At 43.9% G+C, this 25,301-nt stretch overlaps 2 protein-coding genes across 2 annotated transcripts in view; one reads left to right on the top strand and one right to left on the bottom strand.

Moving 5' to 3' along the window:
• The first annotated feature begins 548 nt into the window (after nucleotides 1-548).
• Nucleotides 549-13,108, top strand: NANS (N-acetylneuraminate synthase). Its single transcript, XM_007066297.4, has 6 exons — nucleotides 549-811; nucleotides 3,338-3,553; nucleotides 8,115-8,214; nucleotides 9,631-9,785; nucleotides 10,769-11,035; nucleotides 11,801-13,108. The coding sequence occupies exons 1-6, from the start codon at nucleotides 680-682 to the stop codon at nucleotides 12,008-12,010; spliced, it is 1,080 nt and encodes a 359-aa protein (XP_007066359.1). The 5' UTR covers nucleotides 549-679; the 3' UTR covers nucleotides 12,011-13,108.
• Nucleotides 13,042-25,301, bottom strand: part of TRIM14 (tripartite motif containing 14) — a 33,085-nt gene continuing 20,825 nt past the window's right edge. The window contains exon 6 of the mRNA XM_037902210.2: nucleotides 13,042-15,092. Within this exon, the coding sequence (XP_037758138.1) occupies nucleotides 14,557-15,092 (536 nt within the window). The 3' untranslated portion in view covers nucleotides 13,042-14,556. The remainder of the gene's footprint in view (nucleotides 15,093-25,301) is intronic.

Genomic DNA, 25,301 nt, shown 5'->3' with positions numbered 1-25,301 from the left:
TATCTCAGACAGGTCAATGATATTTTCTGGACAAATGGTTTAAACGCCCTCACAGATTTCCACCACCACGCCCACAACTACCGCCCGTTCATTAAACCGCCTCGGGAAGACTCCCACACCAGCACCGATCCCTGCAAAAGCAGCAGCAGGGGCGGGGCTGAGAAAGGCCTTGGCAGGAAAGGAATCTGACACACAGTGAAGGAACCTGAAAGGAGGAGCTGACCGCAGACGGGGTCACATGTAATTTGGGAACGTTGCCAAACTCTGTCGGAACCAGGTTTGAACTGAGAAAGATCAGGTTCTTCAGAGTCCTGCCTGAGACCTTTTCTCGGGACCGCGCGGGCCTCCCGCCCACCACCGTGCAATGCACTCCCAAGGGCTGGCACCCGCTAGGCCCCGGCTGGCACCCGGCGCTGGGTTGCCTCGGGAACCAGCCCCTCAGAGGGCTCGCGGCTCACACCCGCCCGAACCGGACCCGGACCTTCCTTAGCCCCACCCTTCCGTGCGCGCATGAGGCGCTTTGATTGGTGGGACTTCGCCAGCGTTGCTTTGCGGGGATTGGCTGAGGCCCGGGGTGACGGAGCCTGGGCTCCCTGCTGGCGGTGGCGCGCCGGGCGGGGGCAGTGGCGGTTGGCGGCCGTTGTTCCTGGGGCTCGCGCTCGCTCGCCCGCGCACCGCGATGCCGCTGGAGTTCGAGCTGTGCCCGGGCCGGCGGGTCGGGGGGGCCCAGCCCTGCTTCATCATCGCCGAGATCGGCCAGAACCACCAGGGGGACCTCGCCATCGCCAAGCAGATGATCCGCATGGTCAAGGTGCGCGCAGCCGGGGCGGGGCTGAAGGGACCCGCGCTCTGCTGGGAGCGAAGGGGCGGGGTCTCTGTGGGGAGCAGGCTGCGGGAGGTCTGGGGGGCGGGGTCTAGGGGGTTCTGGGGGAGTGGGTGTTGGTCGGAGGGCGCTTGGAGGAGGTGTCTGTGGGGAGCAGGGTTGCTGGGGGTCGGTGGGCGCTGGGGCGAGGGGTCTGTGGGGAGCAGGGTTGCTGGGGGGAGTGAGTGGGGGGTCGGTGGGCGCTGGGGGGAGGGGTCTGTGGGGAGCAGGGTTGCTGGGGGGAGTGAGTGGGGGTCGGTGGGCGCTGGGGGGAGGGATCTGTAAGGGTGAGGGGTCTGTGGGGAGCAGGGGCTCTGGGGGAGTGGGTGGGGTCGGAGGGCGCTGGGGAGAGGGGTCTGTAGGGGTGAGGGGTCTGTGGGGAGTAGGGGCTCTGGAGGAGTGGGTGGGGGTCGGAGGGCGCTGGTGGAGGGGTCTGTAAGGGCGAGGGGTCTGTGGGAAGCAGGGTTGCTGGGGGTCGGTGGGCGCTGGGGGGAGGGATCTGTAGGGGCGAAGGGTCTGTGGGGAGCAGGTTTGCTGGGGGGAGTGAGTGGGGGTCGGAGGCGCTGAGGGAGGGGTCTGTAGAGGTGAGGGGTCTGTGGGGAGCAGGGGCTCTGGAGGAGTGGGTGGGGGTCGGAGGGTGCTGGGGGAGGGGTCTGTAGGGGCGAGGGGTCTGTGGGGAGCAGAGGCTCTGGGGGAGTGGGTGGGGGTTGGAGGGCGCTGGGGGAGGGGTCTGTACGGGTGATGGGTCTGTGGGGAGCAGGGTTGCTGGGGGGAGTGAGTAGGGGTCGGAGGGCACTAGGGCGAGGGGTCTGTGGGGAGCAGGGTTGCTGGGGGTCGGTGGGAGCTGAGGGGAGGGGTCTGTAAGGGCAAGGGGTCTGTGGGGAGCAGGGGCTCTGGGGGAGTGGGTGGGGTCGGAGGGTGTGGGGGAGGGGTCTGTAGGGGTGAGGGGTCTGTGGGGAGCAGGGTTGCTGGGGGGAGTAAGTGGGGGGCAGAGGGTGCTGGGGGGGGTCTGTAGGGGCGAGGGGTCTGTGGGGAGCAGAGGCTCTGGGGGAGTGGGTGAGGGTTGGAGAGTGCTGGGGGGAAAGGTCTGTAGGGGTGAGGGCTCTGGGGGAAGGGCTCTGTATGTGTGCTTGGGGAGGAGCTAGGGTGCTGGGGGCTGTAGGGGTGGGGCAGGCATGCTGTGTTGAAGGGTCTATAAGGGAGCAGGGGTGTTAGGGGGAGGGGGAGCAGGCTTCAGGGGTGGAGGCGACCCCAGAAGCTTTGCAAGGGGATGGGGTGTCCTATTCACTGCTCCCTGTGAGCAATGAATTTCAGCACCGCTCCCCAACAGCATCACTGCCTTCCCCCATACCCTCTCCAGAGATCAGGGAGCCCTGGGAGTGCAGGTCAGTGAGAGCCTGTGGGCATCGGTTGGCACAATGGAGCTCTGAGCTGGCCTAGGTGTCCCACAAGATTAGAGGCAGGACAGCAGTCCTCTCCCAGCTGGTGACGTGTCACATTGAAAAAGATTTATCTAAAGCTGTGTTACAGGAACACTAAAGTTAGTGAAGTGAAAGGAGGAAGTGGCCCAATTAACCTACCAGGGTCCTCCTTTGACTATATGATCACATACTGTTTATGCAGGATCCTGCCTCATTCACCACATGACTGAGTACATGTATGGAGCCATATGTACCATACAGAGTGTTATTGTATAATAAAAGTCAGTGTGCAACTGTGAAGAATGGAGGATTTTTTTTTACGATTTGAATCGTATCCATGAAAGGCACATTTGCCACTTGGCACTATGTCCCTGTCAAATTTTAAGTTTCTTCATCTCCCACTGAGGTGCCAGAGCTGTGTTTTTTTTTTTTTAAGCTGCATTTTTAAATAGAAAAATTGCTTTTTTCCCCGATTCTGTAATTGAAAACATCTGAACCATTTTCCCAACTTAAAAAAAAATTGACTGGGGACTGAACAAGTGTGTCAGATTTTACCTAATAAAGCAAGAGATTGTAAAAATCTTATAAGAAACTGAAAAGGAACTATCTACCTATACTATATATGCTTGGTGTATGAATGATTGCTGTCCACTTGGCACTGCAACTTTGACTTATATTTTGTTATTTTCACTGAACTTCCAAATAGCACTCTTTAGTAAGGTGTCTATAGAGGATCGGTGTTTTCCATATAAAAGCTGATATTCAATATGGAAGTAATTGATGTGATTAGCTGACAGTACACATACATGGTTTTTAAAAATGTTTGTCTTTGTTGCATACGATCCTAAATTATTTTTATGGACACCCTCACACAGTTACTTTCGTTAGTTCTGTCAAAGATAGAAGACGCTGCTATACGTGAAAATAAGTCTCAAAATGAGAATGTTAGCCAGACTGTTACTTTGGTTCTGTGTATTTCTTTTCAGTAGTACTTATGAACTATAGATTTAGTGGCACCTGTCCTGTGCAGATTCTAAGATGATATGTCTTTCAGGAGTGTGGAGCAGACTGTGCCAAGTTCCAGAAGAGTGAGTTGGAGCACAAATTTAACAAAAAAGCCCTGGAGAGGCCCTATACCTCCAAACACTCCTGGGGAAAGACTTATGGAGAGCACAAGCGCCACCTGGAGTTCAGTCATGACCAATATCGAGAGCTGCAAAAGTATGCAAAGGAGATAGGCATCTACTTCACAGCCTCTGGCATGGATGAGGTACATGAGCTATAGTGAGACAGAGAGGAAAATGCAATTCTTGCATTAATACAGTTGTAGTATTGTGTGATTTGTATGTTAAACTAACATCAAGGGTCTGTTTGGACTCTAAACTACAAAACAAATGAAAATTAGAGCCAGTGTACAACTTTGTCCTAAATCAGTCCCATTGTGCGTCAGGGCTTGTCTACACTGGCACTTTACAGTGCTGCAACTTTCTCGCTCAGGAGTGTGAAAAAACATCCCTCTGAGTGCAGCAAGTTTCAGCACTGTAAAGCACCTGTGTAAATAGTGCACCAGTGCTGGGAGCCGTGTCTCTCATGGAGGTCGGTTTTTTAGAGCGCTGGGAGAGCTCTCTCCCAGCACTCTGCCATGACTACAAGCCACATTAAAGTGCTGCCACGGCAGCGCTTTACTGTTGCCAGTGTAGACTAGCCCCCAGTTACAGTTGCATATGTTTCCTACCCAATGTCCCCCAAATACATTTTCTCATATGCTGAAGTGCCAACACACAATGGAGCAAGTTAAAGAAAAGGTCTCAGCCAGAATTCTGAATAACTTGATCTTTATCAGTTTAAACCTCGTTACAAAAGAGTTTGGCAACTCTCCCAAATTACATGTTACCCTGTCTATGGTCCACTCCTCCTTTCAGGTTCCTTCAGCCTTCACTTTGCATCAAATTCCTTTCCTGTCAAGGCCTTTCTCAGCCCCACCCCTGCTGCTGCTATTTTGTACTTTTGTCTGTTTGCTACCCACCATACCCCCTTTGCATGACCCAAACCACAAAACTAATGGTCCCTTTTGTTCTCTTTTCCTACTCTTTGGTCAGGAATCCTTCCATCCAACTCCCTCTTCCCGAAACACCCTGATCCTGTCTGACAGTCTCTTACCCACTCTGCCTTCAAGTCCTCTCCTATAAACACATTTTCTCCATGAAGCCTATAATTCTGCTGCTTCCATCAAAGGTGTGTGTGTGTCTAAAGAAATAAAAAAGCCCTCTGTAATCCTCAACTGTTGTAGTTGCTGAGTTCAGTTATGCACATAATCTTGATGTTAACAGATAATCCTTTGAACATGAGGTATAGCTGAAGTCTGTTAACTGGAAAATTCAACAGGTATAGTCTCATTTTCAGTGTGTTTCAGCTGAAGTGCCTGATAAACTTTGCTTTTCAATTTTGGCCTAGAAACAGATGAGCAAAAATACTGTTGTGGGTCACTTCATGCTGCCTTCAAAGTCAGGGAGGCTTGCTAAATAATGGATAATGAACTTTTACATTAACAAATAAAACCCAACAATCCCCCCATGTGCTCTTACATCTGGGATCTTAAAGTGGGATTTTCAAAGAGACACTTTTGAAAACCCCGCCCTTCATTATTTGGTGTTTGATCTACAAAGTGCGAAACACTTATCATGAAGTGCCAAGCCCCTTCCATCTCCCAATGGCTAGCTGAAGTTGCTTAGCACCTTCCAGGATAAATTCTTTTTTACTTTGGATGCTGCTATCTTGTGACTGAGGCAGCCCTCCTAATTTATTTGACAATATTGACCCAAAAAGGCACAAATGCATAATGTATTTGTCTAAGGAGCTGCCTGCAGCTGTCATAGTGACTATTGTTTTGACTGTAAATGCTTCATGCAGTGAAATATTTTTCAATTTGTAATATAAACTGAACATAACTAAATGGAATTTTGTGCTATAGAAGATGTAGAGTTAAGTTGTTAATGATACGAGGAAGAGATTGATTAATGTAAAGTAAATATAAAGGAAGTGAGTGACTCCTTTATTTACTCTGTTCCAATTTGTAGTGAAGATAAAACAGAGTCCCAGTGAACCACCCTGTGTGCACCGTGTGCGTCATTCAGGGTTATTTCCTATTCCTTGAATCTCTCCCATACGACTTGCCAACTTTTCATAAGAAATGATTCATAGATTCCAAGGCCAGAAGGGACCATTCTGATCATCTAATCTGACTTCCTGAGTAACACAGGCCACAGAATTTCCCCAAAATAATTCCTAGAACATATATTTTTAGAAAATTAGCATAGAGTTAGAAAATAGCTGTTATGCTTAAGAAGGGTTGGGCTCCATATCTCTATTTTGTGTAATCTTCCCCAAGCCACAAATCTAATTTGTTTATTTAGTTCAAATAATTATGAAGAGCTACAACAGCGTAAGCACAAGAAATTTGATTTAGCATCATAGAGGTGGGGCAAATTAGAATAGATCATAGTTGCTTTTGTTTTTCCTCTTTCTGGCATAAATCCTAGACCCAGATCCTGAAAGATATTTAGGCACTTAACTCCTGTTAACTTCAATGCAAGTTTGGTGACTAAATACCTTTGGAGATCCGGGCCTTAGCCTCTAAATAAACCCCATAACTACAATGAATGAGTTGCAGAATTTTCTGTCCTTTCCAGCATTGACAAAGTTGTGTAGCTATTCTAATGTCTTCCCAAAACAGAGCAAGTGTGGAGGAGTTTTGTAACAGCTCTGCTGATAATGGTTTTTTTTTTTAATTCCTCCAGATGACTCCTCTACTTAGAGGCCAATTACAATTGTAATGGCAGTCATTGCATGATCTCTGATAATACCTGAATTATTTTGTCTGCAGCACATAAGTTTTTAGAAGAGGGTTGAGTATAACATTTTGAAAAGCTGTTAATATTTCACATGTTCTGGTGCAGCTTTATATGTATCTTTTTAGTTGCATTTATAAAATAGTGTCTTTTGGCTTCCTATTTAGGGTGGTAACATTTTTTCCAGATGCCACTTAACAGTTCTGAAGTAATTTTTCCCATAATAGGAATAATTTTTTCTCTTGCTATCCTCTAACTACTGAATAAACAGCTCTTAAATATACAATTATAGAACCTCTCAATAGTTTAGAGACTTGTAACATTTTCTATTCTGACTTCTTTATTTTAAAAAATGGCGGGGGGGGGGGGGATCCCTTCTCTTTAGAATGAAAGCATTCTATAAAGAAAAGTATCCACTGGTAATTTACATCTGGGCCTCCAGAAAACAAAGTCTTAAGAGAGGAGTTGATCACTGTTTCAGAAGGTTGGTGATACCTTTCACCTTTGGGGTCATTGATTCAAATCCAGCCCAGGCTGATAACTGGCTGAAAGTTGTTACCATTTGATGAGTGAAATGAGTTGATCTTAGTCCATTCCTAGTGGACAAAGGTCCACATCACAAAAATCACCAGCAAGCTCCCCATAGACCAAGGTGCATCAACTCAAAGAGGCACCCAGACCCTCTCCATAACAACAGATGCAAAACTTGTAGACATACGTCCACCGCTATGATGATCAATACCCCCACAGCACACCATTCAAAATCCTTGGGACCTATGCATGCCTATCACAACATGTGGTATATCTCATCTAGTGCACTAAATGCCCCAGTAAGAACTATGTGGGTGAAACCAGACAATCACTATGCTCTACAATGAACTCACACAGAAAAATAAGTCAAAAACACCATATTACCTCTGGGTGAACACTTTTCACAAAGTGATCACTCCATTCTGACCTCTCAGGCCTCATCCTTAAAGGGAACCTGCCTAATACCTTCAAAAGACATGCCTAAGAGCTTAAATTCATAATTTTGCTAGACACTAAAAATCATGGACTTAAGTCATAAATCCAGTGTCTTTATTATTACCACAACTTGTAACCCAGTAACTCTTCTTTGACTGTGGAAGTGTTAACTGGTCACTTCACCTTAACAGTCTCTTACAATACATTAACTACATATGCTAAAAAAATAGTTCCACCTTGTATTTAGCTGTGACACATTGAGTGCCTTTCCCAGACCTGAAGAAGAGCTCTGTGTAAGCTCAAAAGCTTGTCTCTCTCACCAACAAAAGATACTACCTCCCCTACCTCTCCTATATCATGGCTACACTACCACCTGAAGCAAAAATCACCAGCTCAGCTGAATCTGATTAATGTCACTTGAGAGAGGCCAAAGATTTAAAACACCTGGAAGCTGCACTACTCTCTGATGCCTAGAGGTGGGACCTTCAGTTCATGGTGGAGGCACATTGGCAAATTGATGTGATGAAGCTAGTGCTCTTGCTGCTCATTCTGTGGATAGCAACATGGATACTTTGATATAGCCCCAAGGATCTCAAAGCAATTCATGGACAGCCGATATCAGTCTCTAGCTCTATCTATCCAGCACCTTTCCTGGCCAGTAAATTTAGTCATATTGTAGACACTATACTTAATCTTGCTAGACTAAACTTCTTGGGCCAAATTCAGTGCTGTTTGGGATTTCACAGGGTGTTAGTCTGCAGAATTTGGCCCCATGCATTCAATATGTTGTCCCTGATCCGGGAGTGGAAAGTGGTGTGATTGATACTATAGGGATACGTTTTCATTGGAGTATGTGTGTGCATAGCCTTGAATATCAAGTACTTTTGTTACAATTACCTAGTCTTTCTTATGGAAAAGAAGGGCTTAGTTATCCACTGTGGGTGATTCTTTGTTGATGTTGAGTAGGAGGGGGACTGGTAATTTTAGGAATTAAAAAAAAGTGTTCTCTTTTCATAGATGGCGGTCGAGTTTCTGCATGAACTGGATGTTCCATTTTTTAAAGTAGGATCAGGGGATACAAACAATTTTCCATATTTGGAAAAAACAGCAAAGAAAGGTGAATGGTTTTATTTTTGACTTTTTTATTAACCATCACTGAGTCCCAGTATATTAGGTCCCAACCATTTCCCTCCCACTTGAGACAGTTTCAGTAATTTCTCAGTTTCAAATTATGTCTCCTTGTGAATTCCTTTAAATATCGTCTGTTACAGCCTGGCCCAAGCTCTCTCTCTAAATGGACCACCAGTCTGTTGTGCATGAAGCCAGCTGCTGGAGCCCACATACGTCTAAGCCCCTGGTTCTAGCTCTGGGTTTCTCAGGCACACTCCCAGGGTGTAGAGTGCATATCTAACATCCTTCTTGGGCAGTGGTTCCCTGCAGTCCAGCCACTTTAGACCACAAAACCAGTGACCTAGCTCTCCCAAGCCCCCAGTTGCTTGTACATGTTCCATCCAAGCTCCACCGCTCTGTGGGCACTCTGAGCTTTATTTACCCCTTCAGTGACAGCATGGCAGGAAAGCAAGGAACACAGACATAGCAACGGGATTTCTTAATCACACACAATTTACTCTTAACAAAGTACAGTAGAGAGATATAGATCTTTAGAAAATAAACAGTCCTAAATGCAGTGCTCCTCCTCCCCGATTTCACCCATTCTATGAGTCCTGGGTGTGATCAGCATCCATAGGCTAGTCAGCTTGTCCTGCCTCCTTAGCCTAGTCATCTTGTATGTCTCTGTGGTCTGGCCCCTTTCTTAGAGAAGCTCCCTTGTTTTAAAACAGTCTCTGTTCCTCTTTTTCCCATGTCCTTCAGCTAGGAGCGTTCTGGGTTCCAGCTGCCTCCCTGCTCTCTCCCCTCTCGGCTTAGAGCCCATGAAACAAAATGGGGTTAGCAATTTAACACAGACATACCCTCAACCTGTCACAGCATCAGTTTTAGCAATCAGGCAAACTTAATGTCATGCATCTTTAAATAGAATGCAATTGCTTGCAGTGTATTTTAGGTTAAGTGAACAACAGACATGGTGTTTTTGCTGCTGGCATAACATTCTTTCTAGTTTAACTAATTTCAGACAGCAAAATGAAATTCTTGATAAATGCTTAGGTGCGGTAATCCAGTAGCTCTGACATCTAAGGGATTCTCTACACACACAGTTGCACTGGTTTAACTAAAGGTGTGATTTTTTTTTTTTTTAAACTGATTTAGTTAAACTGGTACAAAAGGCTGTGTGGACACACTTAGTTTAGTTTAACCAGCCTTATATTGCTTTAGCTTAAATCAGTTTGGAACAAGTTTCAGCTATGTCAAAATAAGCCACTCTTGCACTGAAATAGTAGTAGTCAACATTTTGCGCCAGTATAACCAAATCTGTTTAAATTCACATCTTATGTTAAACCAGTGCAACTTTCATATATAGATTAGCCCTAAGTCATGAAGCCTTGGGAGAAAAATGACCATTTGTTTTACCGGCTAGGTCGCCCAATAGTAATTTCCAGTGGGATGCAGTCAATGGACACAATGCACAAGGTTTATCAGCTTGTGAAACCGATCAATCCCAACTTCTGCATTCTCCAGTGCACTAGTGCTTACCCTCTTCAGCCTGAAGATGTCAATCTCCATGTGATAACGGTCAGTGAATCATATGTAATGTACAGCGTATAGGGAAGGCAGGGCACAGATGAAATAATGCACTTTTACTTAGATTCCTAGATCTTGGTGATGCTGGTATTTGCTGCTGAGAGGGCAGAAAATATCATGTTTTTCTAGTTCCCCTAAGGATCAAAGTGAAAGCTTCTGCTGGAGCCCTGACTGGCAGAATGTGGCATCAAGAAACTTGATTGATTTATTATCAGTCAATACATGCACACTTAAACGGTGCTGGGTGTGAAATATGCATGGAAATATTATCTTGTGCCTGCACTCTATCGTGGCATAAAACAAAAATGTGTAGGCAATTAGACACTAAGAACCTAGATAGTAGGTCAGGTCAGAAAACTTTTAATTAATATTTCCAATGAAAAGCAAGAATGTGACTAAAATGCATCTGTGCCCTGAGGTAGTATGTTCCTGTTGGTAGTAGGCACATGGACATTTGTGATTACTAAGGATACTGCGGTAAGAAAACAAATGTTTGCAAAACTGTTGAAAATATTTAAGCACATGCTTAACGAAATGCACGTGAGTAGTTGCATTGTTTTCAGTGAGACTACTCGTGCATATATAAGCACTTTTTAAATTGGTTCTGTCCAGTTGACTCTTGGATGGGAACAGAGACACACATTGTTAGTGTAACCCACTACGTTTGGCGTTTAGGTGCTGACGGATACAACTTAACTAGGAAAAACACCAGAGAAGTTTTAAGGTACAATGAGCCAACCCTTCCTTACTCATGCTGGTTGTCCCAGTGAACCCCTTAAACAAAATCAGGCTAGTCAGTAGTGCAGTGCGGCTAGTTCATGTTAATTGAAACAGGATTTACCTGTTAAACAGCCAATCATTTGTTTTATGACACTAGTTGTCTGTATATTCACTTACAGTGATTGTTACATTTGCTCTCTGTGACTCTGAAATTGATATCCTTATAATTCAGATCAACTTTGTTGTAATTCAAGGCGTATCAGTCAGCTTTTCCCGATATCCCCATTGGCTATTCTGGACATGAGACTGGCATAGCCATTTCAGTAGCAGCAGTTGCTATGGGTGCTAAAGTACTGGAACGCCATGTGACTTTGGACAAAACATGGAAAGGAAGTGATCACCAGGCATCCCTGGAGCCGAATGAACTGGCAGAACTGGTGAGAACGATCCGCCTGGTGGAAAAGGCAATGGGGTCTCCAGTCAAACAGCTCTTGCCCTGTGAAATGGCCTGTAATGAAAAGGTAACTTTCCTTTTGAATTCACATGTAGCTAAAGGTCAACTAGACTGACAACTACTTGTTCTTTGTTTAGTATGTAGGAGAAGTTACTTGCAAACTTAACTGCAGATCCTCTTCTACTCCCATTAATATTGCTCCTTCTGCATCCCCATCCCAAACTCTTTTGCTGCTGATAGCAGCAACAGCATTCATGTGTAGACACTGCTAATGCTCCAGAGTTTGTTTGTTAGCACAGACTTACTACTGTGTATAATTCATTCATTAGTTTTGTCAGCATATAAATATTTCTACTGATAATCTTGCCAAGGTGGGTAAGTACAGTGCAGCTCCAGTTAACCAAAGGTTGGCTACAGTGCCCTCTGGTAGAGTCAGGCTTGAGCCGTAGGCATCCATAGACTTCTTCTCTTCTAGTAACCTGACCAGTCTGGGGGAAGGTAGCAGGCTTTCTTCACTGTAACTAGAAGAACCCCAGTCATTCACACCCCTGATTCTAGAAAGCATTTGGGTGACACGTGTGCCCTCAATACAATGTGGCATTGAGTTGTATTTACAGTGAAGATTTCCATACTAAGACATCTTTGCTAAACTGATTTGAAATGAGTGCATTTGAAAGTAGAGCAGACATGGGAGAGGAAAGTCAGTGAGTTTTCTTTGTAGCTGGTAAGAAAAAGACCTCATTTTCCATCTCTTTCACTTGTCCTTGGTACTTTATGAATTAGAATGCACTTGGCTCAATATACTAACCCTCTTCTGTTGATATTTCTGTAGCTGGGAAAGTCCGTGGTGGCAAAAGTGACTATCCCTGAAGGTACGGTGCTGACTCTTGCTATGCTCACAGTGAAGGTGGGAGAACCTAAAGGATACCTCCCAGAAGAAATTTTTGATCTAGTTGGCAAAAAGGTCAAAATAAACATTGAAGAAGATGAAACAATCACTGAGGATGCAATAGAAAATCATGTTAAAAAAGTGAAATGCTAAATGTAAACATTCACTTCTGTATTGTTCATAACATGCTGTGCAGTACAGTACTGAAGCCATACTCTTCGGAATTAATAGCATGGTATGTTAGAAATGAAGGGATTTAGGTATGAGAATCTGAACAGAATTTCTATGTCATTTTGGCAAAAAGATATTTGCTGTAAACTTACATGAAATTATGAACCCAGTTTTATTAGAAGTTGTGTAATATTGTGCTAAAAAAGGATGTAATCTTCAACATCACCAAAGATCCTGTTCAGAAATGTCTTGTATACTGCTTATTGTTATGATCTCGCAGTAATGGTTATTTGGGTGAGAAGATGAGTGTGTGGGTTTATTTCAGTGAACAGCATGTACAGGTTCCTTTTGGGATGATCTAGATCTAAGATGTCAATATGCACATACCAGTCTCAGTAGAACTATCCTAGCAGAAACATGTCTCATTAGACAATTATGCAGTAAATATTCCCAGTGACCTTTCTTTTTTTTGTAAACACCTTTCAATCATCTGATGCTAGAGACTGGATTACGTACAGCATTTCTGCTCCACTGTGACAACTCATTTGTGTCTCCCGGCTACCTTTCCTCCCCATCATCTCCTTTACAGTGAGAATTGCAGCCTCCTGCTACAGCAGCCCTTGCTCCTTGCCAACTGATTGCTGCTGCTTCGCTCCTGCATGCAGGGTTATAGGCTAGAAGAAATGGCAGCTATGGGCTGCAGCTAATACACTCTTCAATTATCTTAATAACTGGAGAAATACCTTATTAGAATTGATAAAGTCATTTTTATCAATGATGTTGATGGAATTTTCTACCTCCTATGACTTTAGGTATCTTGGACACCCTGACAATATAAGCAGAGCTGTGGGCTGCTTAATGTTTATCTTAAACGTACTACTGCAGTGCCAGGAGACTATACATTTAAGATGGGAAGAGGTTGTTTCATTCAGCTTCTTGCTTAAATTGTATGAATCATGATTGTGAGCTTCAGTTGATTCAGTATGCTTGCCTTAGTAGAAGATGATGCTAAATGATTGTTAAAATAAACATTTTTATTGAAAACTTAAAACAAAAATAAATCAAGTTTGTCAAACAAAAGTTGCTACTTTGCCATTTCATTTTAACAAGGAGACCTAGCCCTTGCATTTTTCTTAATATCCCATGCACCACAATACAGATGAGCACATTATTGTAGGTGTGCCTCTGGCATTGCTAGGCCTGTGCTCTCACAAGGTTAGCGAATACAGTAGTTAAAGCGCTACAGCTGGGTCTACACTAGAAAAAGGACTTTTGTGGATATAATCTAAGAAATCATTCTGAAGTTTAAGTATTATGGATTTGGGAAAAGAACAAGCCACCACTCTTATGACTGTTGCTCTCAAAGTCACTGTATTTGTAAAGTTGGGTGTGCATAACAACCCACTTGCATGTGAGTGTGTTAAAACACTGTCCTCATTAAGCAGCAATAATTGAGTGCCTTTGAAATTAGAAAGCTAGAGAGAAATTAAAGTAATATCTCCCAGCTCCATAAGCTCTACAGTGGAAGTGACAATGCAGCTAGAATCTAAGGTGGAGATGGTCCTTTTCTACATGCCTCCGACTTCCAAATGGGAGCTGTACAGCATCACAGTGCTTCCTCTCACAATACCCTGCTAGTATATGGGTGAAGGGTGGCCACCTTCAGAACTGCTGCAGTGCGCATTTCTGGAGGAGTGCATCTACAGAAAGTTTGACTGTAAAACAGTAGGACAGGCTTCCCCCAGTGGCAAGTGTGCTGTACTACTTAAATCAGCTCAATTCAAGGTCTAGTTACTGGAGCTGAACAACACTAGTTAGTGTAGATATAGAAGCCCTTACTCCAGGAAAATCTGAAATGAGTTTTAGGCAACAGTGAAGGCAATCCTTCGATTGTTCTTGGAAGCTTTTTACCATGAGCTATTTCGGTTACTGGATCTGTTCTCCAAATTCAGACAAATAACAAAATTAAACTAAAAGTTGTATCTTACGTAAACCAAGCTCAGAGTAATACTTATGGCAAGATGGTAATCTCTCCAGCCAGCTGGAGGTAGGGTAGTAGTTTAATAAAATGGACTGCTAAAATGTCAGTTGCATAAATTATGATAGCTATCATGTAATTTAAAATAGGACAGTGTTCTATTTTGTAAGCCACAATCCACTACAAAAATACAGTGTAAAATTGCTTTAGTCTTTTATACACCCTGAGGAGGATTCCTACAATTCCATAACCTGATGCCATTCATAAATGGCAGAAGAGCACTTTGAAAATACAATCATGTAAAAATCACCCATCTATAATAGTACCTTCTGGGGTATTTGATTTGACAAAGACCTGAGTATTTAAACTGGGTACTGAGAATCACATTTTAGTGATCAATACTGAGTCAGAAATATACCTGTAGCTACACCCTTTAAAGCCTTACAGCATGGTTGCTGTAATCTGGGAGAATTAATTTATAACTCCTTTTAAAGTAGTTTTACACACAAATAATTGAAAAGCAGGCTCCATTTCTTTGTCTCATCACTTCCTAAGTCAGTTTGCAGATTGTTATTGCACCTTCCCATAGCCTAAGTGCTGGGTAAAGAGGCTCTGTGAACTTGCAGCGGAACGTATGCAGGTGGGCCATACCATCCGTTACATTATAGAACGAGAGGATGCCAGCCTCATAATCCAGGAAAACACCAATTCGTTCGGGATCGTCATGTGTTAGGATCAGGGTCCTCTCTCCTTTGTGAAATGCCCAATATTCAAGGTCAAACCTTTTTATACACCAGGATGCTCTGTTCCACCCTAGTCGACAAGTTTCGGAGTCTCCATGTCTCTTGATGGAAGGGAACGCTGCTCCAACCCACCATCCTCGTCCAGCATGAAGCACGTCCACTTCCCAGTAATGGCTCCCAGAGAAGAAGGCATCTTTGCTCAAGACTTGCCATAACTTATCAAATCTCTGGGGGCTAGAAGGGTAAAATTTCCTCCTCCAGCTGCAGCTTACTGTAAGACGATCCTCAGACAAACTCAACCTGGGATGAAGGCTATCGTATTCCAGGGTTGGAGATCTCGCATCTAGAACCAAAACCGTAAGTATGTTACATGTAATTATTTGAAACTTGCATGAGTGACTAATAGAGATCTCTTGAGACAAGTCAGGCCTGATTCCTATGAATGATGGCAAGTCTATCAGAGCACTGAAACTGACTATGGTAGAGGATTGTAACTTCGTTGGGAAAATGCAACTTAAAAAAAAAGGGGGGAGGGGCGTTTAAGGAAAACTGCATTTTTGATTACTTGTAGTTTAAGAAACGTGTGAAGGGAGAGGCCCTAAAACAAACTATAAATTAATGTCCTGTTTTTTTACAAACTGGTTTAAAACATTATGAGTAAAATGTAACCAAGGAAAACTGCTTTGCATAAAACTGGAGGACACAATATCAGGGAGAACCAAATTTTAACCAAATTCAGTACATTAAATAACAAATAAGTATAAAATACCAACTATTGCTGTAGATTTTAAGGACAAGTTTATTCTTCTTAGAACTGATTTTTCTACTTAGATTCATAGATACTAAGGTCAGAAGGGACCATTATGATCATCTAGTCCAACCTCCTGCACAACGCAGGCCACAGAATCTCACCCACCTATTCCTGCGATAAACCTCTCACCTATGTCTGAGCTACTGAAGTCCTCAAATCGTGGTTTAAAGACTTCAAGGAGCAGAGAATCCTCCAGCAAGTGACCCGTGCCCCATGCTACAGAGGAAGGCGAAAAACCTCCAGGGCCTCTTCCAATCTGCCCTGGAGGAAAATTCCTTTCTGACCCCAAATATGGCGATCAGCTAAACCCTGAGCATATGGGCAAGATTCACCAGCCAGATACCCAGGAAAGAATTTTCTGTAGTAACTCAGGTCCCACCCCATCTAACATCCCATCACAGGCCATTGGGCCTATTTATTATGAATATTTAAAGATCAATTAATTACCAAAATCATGTTATCCCATCATACCATCTCTTCCATAAACTTATCCAGTTTAATCTTAAAGCCAGATAGGTCTTTTGCCCCCACTGCTTCCCTTGAAAGGCTATTCCAAAACTTCACTCCTCTGATGGTTAGAAACCTTCGTCTAATTTCTAGTCTAAACTTCCCAATGACCAGTTTATATCCATTTGTTCTTGTTTCCACATTGGTACTGAGCTTAAATAATTCCTCTCCCTCTCCGGTATTTATCCCTCTGATATATTTATAGAGAGCAATCATATCTCCCCTCAACCTTCTTTTAGTTTAGGCTAAACAAGCCAAGCTCCTTGAGTCTCCTTTCATAAGACAGGTTTTCCATTCCTCGGATCATCCTCGTAGCCCTTCTCCGTACCTGTTCCAGTTTGAATTCATCCTTCTTAAACATGGGAGACCAGAACTGCACACAGTATTCCAGGTGAGGTCTCACCAGTGCCTTGTATAACGGTAGTAAAACCTCCTTATCTCTACTGGAAATACCTCGCCTGATGCATCCCAAGACCGCATTAGCTTTTTTCACGGCCATATCATATTGACGGCTCATAGTCATCCTATGATCAACCGATACTCCAAGGTCCTTCTCCTCCTCCGTTACTTCTAATTGATGCGTCCCCAGCTTATAACTAAAATTCTTGTTATTAATCCCTAAATGCATAACCTTACACTTCTCACTATTAAATTTCATCCTGTTACTATTACTCCAGTTTACAAGGTCATCCAAATCTTCCTGTATCATTTCCCGGTCCTTCTCTAAATTGGCAATACCTCCCAGCTTTGTATCATCCGCAAACTTTATTAGCACACTCCCACTTTTTGTGCCAAGGTCAGTAATACAAAGATTAAATAAGATTGGTCCCAAAACTGATCCCTAAGGAACTCCACTGGTAACCTCCCTCCAGCTTGACAGTTTGCCTTTCAGTAGGACCCAGTGTAGTCTCCCTGTTAACCAATTCCTTATCCACCTTTCAATTTTCATATTGATCCCCATCTTTTCCAATTTAACTAATAATTCCCCATGTGGCACGGTATCAAACGCCTTACTGAAATCTAGGTAAATTAGATCCATTGCGTTTCCTTTGTCTAAAAAAATCTGTTACTTCCTCAAAGAAGGAGATCAGGTTGGTTTGGCATGATCTACCTTTTGTAAAACCATGTTGTATTTTGTCCCATTTACCACTGACCTCAATGTCCTTAACTACTTTCTCCTTCAAAATTTTTTCCAAGACCTTGCATACTACAGATGTCAAACTAACAGGCCTGTAGTTACCCGGATCACTTTTTTTTCCTTTCTTAAAAATAGGAACTATGTTTGCAATTCTCCAATCATACGGTACAACCCCTGAGTTTACAGATTCATTAAAAATTCTTGGTAATGGGCTTGCAATTTCATGTGCCAATTCCTTTAATATTCTTGGATGAAGATTATCTGGGCCCCCCGATTTAGTCCCATTAAGCTGTTCGAGTTTCACTTCTACCTCGGATATGGTAATATCTACCTCCATATCCTCATTCCCATTTGTCATGCTACCATTATCCCTAAGATCCTCTTTAGCCTTATTAAAGACTGAGGCAAAGTATTTGTTTAGATATTGGGCCATGCCTAGATTATCCTTGACCTCCACTCCATCCTCAATGTTTAGCGGTCCCACTTCTTCTTTCTTTGTTTTCTTCTTATTTATATGGCTATAGAACATTTTACTATTGGTTTTCATTCCCTTTGCAAGGTCCAACTCTACTTGACTTTTAGCCTGTCTCACTTTATCCCTACATGTTCTGACCTCAATAAGGTAGCTTTCCTTGCTGATCCCTCCCATCTTCCACTCCCTGTATGCTTTCAGCTTTTTCTTAATCACCTCTCTGAGATGCTTGCTCATCCAGCTTGGTCCACAACTCCTGCCTTTGAATTTTTTCCCCTTTCTTGGGATACAGGCTTCCGATAATTTCTGCCGCTTTGATTTAAAGTAATCCCAGGCCTCCTCTGCCTTTAGATCCATAAGTTCTTCAGTCCAATCCACTTCCCTAACTAATTTCTTTAATTTTTGAAAGTCAGCCCTTTTGAAATCAAAAACCCTAGTTGCAGATTTATTTTTGTTAATCCTTCCGTTCAGTTTGAACTGAATTAGCTCATGATCACTTGAACCAAGATTGTCCCCTACAACCATTTCTTCTATGAGGTCCTCACTACTCACCAAAATCAAATCTAAAATGGCATCCCCTGTAGTCGGTTCAGCAACTACTTGATGAAGGAATCCATCAGCTATCGCATCTAGGAAAATCTGAGCCCTATTATTATTATTACTAGCACTCGTCCTCCAGTCTATATCTGGGAAATTAAAGTCTCCCATGATCACGCAGTTTACATTAGTATTTACTTCATTAAAAACATTAAAGAGAGCTCTATCCATATCCAGATCGGATGCCGGTGGTCTATAGCACACCCCAAGCACTATCCCAGGGGAAGCTCTAGTAGCTTTCTTCCCCAGACGGGAATTTTTGCCCAGACGGACTCTGTCTTATCCATTCCATCGCTTCTTATTTCTTTACATTCTACCTCATCATTGATATACAATGCTACTCCACCACATTTACCTTTATTTCTGTCTTTCCTAAACAGCACATACCCTTCAATACCTGTAGTCCAGTCATGACTACTATTCCACCATGTTTCTGTTATCCCTATAATATCTGGTTTCACTTCCTGCACCAGTAGCTCTAGTTCCTCCATTTTGTTACCTAGGCTCCTCGCATTGGTGTACAAACATCTTAATTTTTGCTGTTTGGCCTCGCTCACATTCTGCACCCTATTAGGCATGGTCATTCTACAGCCAGTATAACCTGTTAGACTGGTATCCACACTGCCCTTCCTCCTTATATGCATTCTCCTACCCACGGCTGTATCCTTTCTTACTTCGTTTTCTTCCCTCTCAATGCTAAAATCCGGTGTGGAGATTACCTGGACAAGAAGAAAGCCAAGGAAAGTGTGGGCCCCTTACTGAATGAGGAAGGCAACCTAGTGACAGAGGATGTGGAAAAAGCTAATGTACTCAATGCTTTTTTTGCCTCTGTCTTCACGAACAAGGTCAGCTCCCAGACTACAGCATTGGGCAGCACAGCATGGGGAGGAGGTGATCAGCCCTCTGTGGAGAAAGAAGTGGTTCGGGACTATTTAGAAAAGCTGGACATGCACAAGTCCATGGGGCCGGATGTGTTGCATCCGAGAGTGCTAAAGGAATTGGCGGATGTGATTGCAGAGCCACTGGCCATTATCTGTGAAAACTCAGGGCGATCGGGGGAAGTCCCGGGAGACTGGAAAAAGGCTAATGTAGTGCCCATCTTTAAAAAAGGGAAGAAGGAGGACCCTGGGAACTACAGGCCAGTCAGCCTCACCTCAGTCCCGGGAAAAATCATGGAGCATGTCCTCAGGGAATCAATTCTGAAGCACTTAGAGGAGAGGAAAGTGATCAGGAACAGTCAGCATGGATTCACCAAGGGCAAGTCATGCCTGACTAATCTAATTGCCTTCTATGACGAGATAACTGGCTCTGTGGATGAAGGGAAAGCAGTGGATGTGTTATTCCTTGACTTTAGCAAAGCTTTTGACACGGTCTCCCACAGTATTCTTGTCAGCAAGTTAAAGAACTATGGGCTGGATGGATGCACTACAAGGTGGATAGAAATTTGGCTAGATTGTCGGGCTCAACGGGTAGTGATCAATGGCTCCATGTCTAGTTGGCAGCCGGTATCTAGAAGAGTGCCCCAAGGGTCGGTCCTGGGGCCGGTTTTGTTCAATATCTTCATTAATGATCTGGAGGATGGTGTGGCTTGCACACTCAGCAAGTCTGCAGATGACACTAAACTGGGAGGAGTGGTAGATACGCTGGAGGGTAGGGATAGGATACAGAGGGACCTAGACAAACTGGAGGATTGGGCCAAAAGAAATCTGATGAGGTTCAACAAGGACAAGTGCAGAGTCCTGTACTTAGGACGGAAGAATCCAATGCACCGCTACAGACTAGGGACCGAATGGCTAGGCAGCAGTTCTGCAGAGAAGAACCTAGGGGTGACAGTGGACGAGAAGCTGGATATGAGTCAAGAGCGTGCCCCTGTTGCCAAGAAGGCCAATGGCATTTTGGGGTGTATAAGTAGGGGCATTGCCAGCAGATCGAGAGACGTGATTGTTCCCCTCTATTCAACACTGATGAGGCCTCATCTGGAGTACTGTGTCCAGTTTTGGGCCCCACACTACAAGAAGGATGTGGAGAAATTGGAGAGAGTCCAGCGAAGGGCAACAAAAATGATTAGGGGTCTGGAACACATGACTTATGAGAAGAGGCTGAGGGAACTGGGATTGTTTAGTCTACGGAAGAGAAGAATGAGAGGGGATTTGATAGCTGCTTTTAACTATCTGAAAGGTGGATCCAAAGAGGATGGATCTAGACTATTCTTAGTGATAGCAGATGACAGGACAAGGAGTAATGGTCTCAAGTTGCAGTGGGGGAGATTTAGGAGGGATATTAGGAAAAACATTTTCACTAGGAGGGTGGTGAAACACTGGAATGTGTTACCTAGGGAAGTGGTGGAATCTCTTTCCTTAGAAGTTTTTAAGGTCAGGCTTGACAAAGCCCTGGCTGGGATGATTTAGTTGGGGATTGGTCCTGCTCTGGGCAGGGGGTTGGACTAGATAACCTCCAGAGGTCCCTTCCAACTCTGATATTCTATGATCTCCCAACCATCTCCCCCAAATTCCTAGTTTAAAGCTCTCTTAATCAGTTGTGTCAGCCTCCATCCTAGAAGTCTATTTCCTTCCCTACTCAGATGAAGTCCATCCCGAGAGAACTGTCCTCTGTCCATGAATGCCTCACAGTGGCCATACATCCCAAAGCCCTCCTTATAGCACTACTGCCTAAGCCATCTGTTGATAGTCATAATCTTGTCACACCTTTGTTGCCCTTCTCTAGGAACAGGCAGAATCCCACTAAAGATCACCTGAACCTCGATTTCCTTAAGCGTCTTCCACAGCCTAGCCTAGTCTCCCTTAATACTTTTCAGCGAGAATCTAGCCGTATCATTTGTTCCCACATGGCTCAGATGCCTCATGGAAAACTAGGTAAACATTCTAATTAGTAATGGTTTTGCTGCTGCATGCCATATTTTCTGAATTATTTTTCCTCCCTGCCTCACTCTGAAGATTATTTTGCTTGTAAATAGGACATGTGGTCTTTAAACATCCACCTGTCCTTTAGTGTCACACGATAATACTGTGATGACATATTTGGGCACTGACTGGCGATATATAGTAATTGCACAGTACTTTTCATGAGCAAGGCCAGAATAAAGGTGTGAATTTACATCAGCTGAAAATCTGGTCCTAGATCTCAAAGCTATCTACAAAAGTGGGCAAGTATAATTTTTCTAGTTTTATAGAAGGGGAAACTAATACAATATGGCTAAGTGAGGAATAAACAGCAAAAGCTTGTGTTTTTATGCAAACAGCCTTAGTAATAAAGAATAATAGCAGAAAAACAGATTTTTTATTTTAAACACATGCTTTGTGTGTGTACACACACTATAGTTATATATATACACACATTGTGGACCTGATTCTTCCAATGACCTCATGTAGTCATTTACACCAGTGCAAGCTAAGTCCAAAGTGGGTGTGATATGCTACCATTCTGATTTAGTAGTATTTTACTTCAAATTTTCAGTCAGTACAGGCGCAAATGTCTAGAGCCAAATTTGTTACTTCCTTGCACAAAGTATGTGTTTACATATATGTATATCAGTGTTTTTTCCAAAGTCAAAGTCATTTTACACTATGAAAAAGTTAAGCTTTTTCTAGACAAGGAAAGGTGGTCGAGTTTAGGTTGGGCTTAGCCAGCTCATGTTAGCTGCTTTGACATTTTTCCTAGTCTAGTTAAAACCTCATTGTCCCTTACTTTAAAAAGCAAAATGACACAACTTATTAAAGGTGTTCACCCAAAGCAGCACTCACACACTTTCTAAGCAAATAACTTTGTCCACAAAGCCTTGAGTGATAGCCAGAGACACAAGTGCTTAGAAGTTTTAACAAGCTGGATTGTTTTGTGATTTGATCTTTATATAGTCACTGCGACAAAGTTCCTGCTCTACCTTGGTGGGTCTTGCGCTTATTGGCGGATTTGCTCACCTTGGACCTTCACGGCATCCCTCAGCTTGGCCGTTTTTCTGAATTCACGGTCCAGGTCGACTCTTCCTGTGTCTGACCAGGAGTTGGGAGGATTTGGGGGGAACCCGGGCCCGCCCTCTACTCCGGTTTCCAGCCCAGGGGCCTGTGGAACGCAGCTGTCTAGAGTGCCTCCTGGAACAGCTGTGCAACAGCTGCAAATCCCTGGGCTACTTCCCCATGGTCTCCTTCCAACACCTTCTTTATCCTCACCATAGGACCTTTCTCCTGGTGTCTGATTATGCTTGTACACCTCAGTCCTCCAACAGTCCGCTTTGAGCAGGGGGTTGGACTAGATGACCTCCTGAGGTCCCTTCCAACCCTGATATTCTATGATTCTCACTCTCAGCTCCTAGTGCCTCTTGCTCCCAGCTCCTCACACGCACAGCACAAACTGAAGTGAGCTGCTTTTTAAAACCCAGGTGCCCTGATTAGCCTGCCTTAATTGATTCTAGCAGCTTCTTGATTGGCTGCAGGTGTTCTAATCAGCCTGTCTTAATTGTCTCCAGAAGGTTTCTGATTGTTCTGGAACCTTCCCTGTTACTTACCCAGGGAAAAGGGACCTACTTAGCCTGGGGCTAACATATCTGCCTTCTATTACTCTCCTATAGCAATCTGGCCCGACCCTGTCACATCACCCATGCATGTGTGTTTGAACTGTTTCCTGTTTAGGCTGTGAACTCCTTGGGCTGAGGGTTATGTCTTCCATTATGCTCCAGACAGGGCTGAGCACAATCAGTTGTTGTACAAGCCTTGGTGTTTAGGGCACTCACCTGGGATGTGGGAGACCCAGGTTCAAGTACTTGCTCCTAATCAAACAGAGGAAAGACCAATGTAGTAGAAAGAGAGAGCCTGAGACATTAGGTCTGGTATAAGGAGCCTGGTATGAGGTCTGAACTAAAGTCAGGACCTGTTACAAAGCAGATGCGTGCTTGCAGGTTCTATATCTGATACATGAACTTGGCAAGAACAGGGCTGGTGTTGCAAAAACACAAGCACTCCTAGGCACTAAGTATTCACTTAAACACATTCCAGAAGGATAGTACTAGAACACCCTGAAAAAAGTCCACAGGTAAAAGGAAGGCAGTGGGCACCTGACCAGAAGAGCCAATGGTAAGGCTAGAACTTTTTAAAATTGGGAAAAAACTTCCCCCTTTGTCTGTCTGGTTGTTCTCTCGGACAGCAGGGATAGGACTGGAGCTAAGCTGAAAATGCTTGAGCCAGGTATGAAAATAATCAGAGCATACCTAGAAACTACTCATTTGAAACCGCAGCTCTGTAAGTAGATCAGGAAATGTCTAGGGAGACGCGATGAGGTTTCTCTCTCTTATTTCTTTATGGCTTGTGGACTCCTCTGTGCTAAGCCCAGGTGCTTTTGTTTTGCTTGTAACCTTTAAGCTGGACCTCAAGAAGCGATCTTGATGCTTAATCCTTGTAATTGTTTTTTTTAAACCTAGCAAAAAGCCTAAGTTCCAGATGTATTTTCTTTCTTTTTGTTTTTAATAAAATTTACCTTTTTAAAGAACAGGATTGGATTTTTGTATCTCTAAGAGGTTTGTGCATATGTTGTTTACTTAGCTCATGGCAACAGCTGATTTCCTTTGTTTTCTTTCTCAGCTCTTCCCGGGGGGGGGGGCGGGGGGGAGGGCTTGTGGGTACCCCACAGGAAGGAATTCTCAAGTGCGCCTTCCTGGGTTCTCAAAAGGGGTTTTTGCACTTGAGTGGTGGCAGCATCTACCCATCCAAGGTCAGAGAAAAGCTGTAACCTTGGGAGTTTAATACAGGCCTGGAGTGGCCAGTATTAATTTTTAGAATCCTTGCGGGCCCCCACCTTCTGCACTCGAAGTGCCAGAGTGGGGAAATCAGCCTTGACGGGGCAATACCTAACTTGTTTGTATCAGTTTATAAAAGAGGGGTCACAGAGGGGGTGTCTTTGTCCAGCCAAGGGGAAGCAGCGAGTCCTGCCGCTCACTGAGCCAAGTCCATTGTCACAGGCATACATGTCTTAATATCCCCAGAGTCCACCGGGTGCTACTACTGTGCTTCGTTGACAATTAACCTGGCTGGGCACCTCTGCTACCGAACGGAGTCGGTGGTTTTCTTGGGCCGTTCTATCGAGGTCTGCTGCATCAGCTATCTGTGCAGCACACAGAGAGCACACACAAACAGCCAACAACTGACAGCAACCTGAACCCGGGTCTCCCAAAACACAGGGGCCCTAACAACTTGGCTAATCTGGGGTCTACCGTCCATGCCATTCTGGATCTGAGAAACATTCCCACAAAAAGTTTTGGTTTCAATGAATCAGCATTTTCCCACAAAAAACTTTCACCAAAAAATTCCCAACCAGCTCCAATCTTGAACACTCTGCAACACAAATGAGAAGGGTTTTGTCCTGGGCTAACTATCAGCATCAGTGCAGAGGAACCCACTGCTGAACACTGTGCCTGGAGAGCAAACCTACCAGCTCTGTACCTCTGTTCTTCCTTCAGACCCTGGTTAGAGAGAGAGAACAGTGTCTGCCTGCAGTGGATGTTAACTGTTGCAGAATGTTTCTCTAAACAGAAAAGGAAGCTGACCTGGAACCATTATTGTTGTGTTACTGATATTTACATGGCAATGATTTGTAAACCTGTGAAAACTTCCTAAATAAATAGTTATAAAAAATACATCTATAGTAATTCCTCTTGGTAGTCTCTACGGCCACCCACTGGTGAAACACTGATAACAAAAAGAGACTGAATTGGCTTCATTAAGTTACACAGCCCTAATAAGGCCCAAATGTAGGATGCAATTTGTGACAGACACCAGATGAGGGAGACAAAAAAATTACTCCTGCAGGAAATGTAACAAGTAGTAGAATCCTTCGTTTGGTGTAAATAACTCTCTCTAGAACCTCTGGCTCAACGAGTCTGCATTGCTGGGATCAGTAATTTTCAGCAATAAAATATGAAGGGATGTCAAATGTGTACAGAATGCAGGTAACTCTGGGACTAAAATGGATGATGGACCTCAAAAGGAGAAGCAGTTGAGAAGTCTGGATTCAGTTACTCTTT

This window comes from Chelonia mydas, chromosome 5, assembly GCF_015237465.2.
Source record: "Chelonia mydas isolate rCheMyd1 chromosome 5, rCheMyd1.pri.v2, whole genome shotgun sequence".
Classification (NCBI taxonomy): Eukaryota; Metazoa; Chordata; order Testudines; family Cheloniidae; genus Chelonia; species Chelonia mydas.
This window is presented reverse-complemented; position numbering and strand designations above follow the sequence as displayed.

What these genes read in the sequence shown, in the direction of transcription:
- NANS (XM_007066297.4), top strand. Translation starts at nt 680, where the DNA reads ATGCCGCTGGAGTTCGAGCTGTGCCCGGGCCGGCGGGTCGGGGGGGCC. An exon ending in TCAATCTCCATGTGATAACG is followed by an intron (nt 9,786 to 10,768) that starts GTCAGTGAATCA and finishes TTGTAATTCAAG; the next exon opens with GCGTATCAGTCAGCTTTTCC. An exon ending in AAATGGCCTGTAATGAAAAG is followed by an intron (nt 11,036 to 11,800) that starts GTAACTTTCCTT and finishes ATATTTCTGTAG; the next exon opens with CTGGGAAAGTCCGTGGTGGC.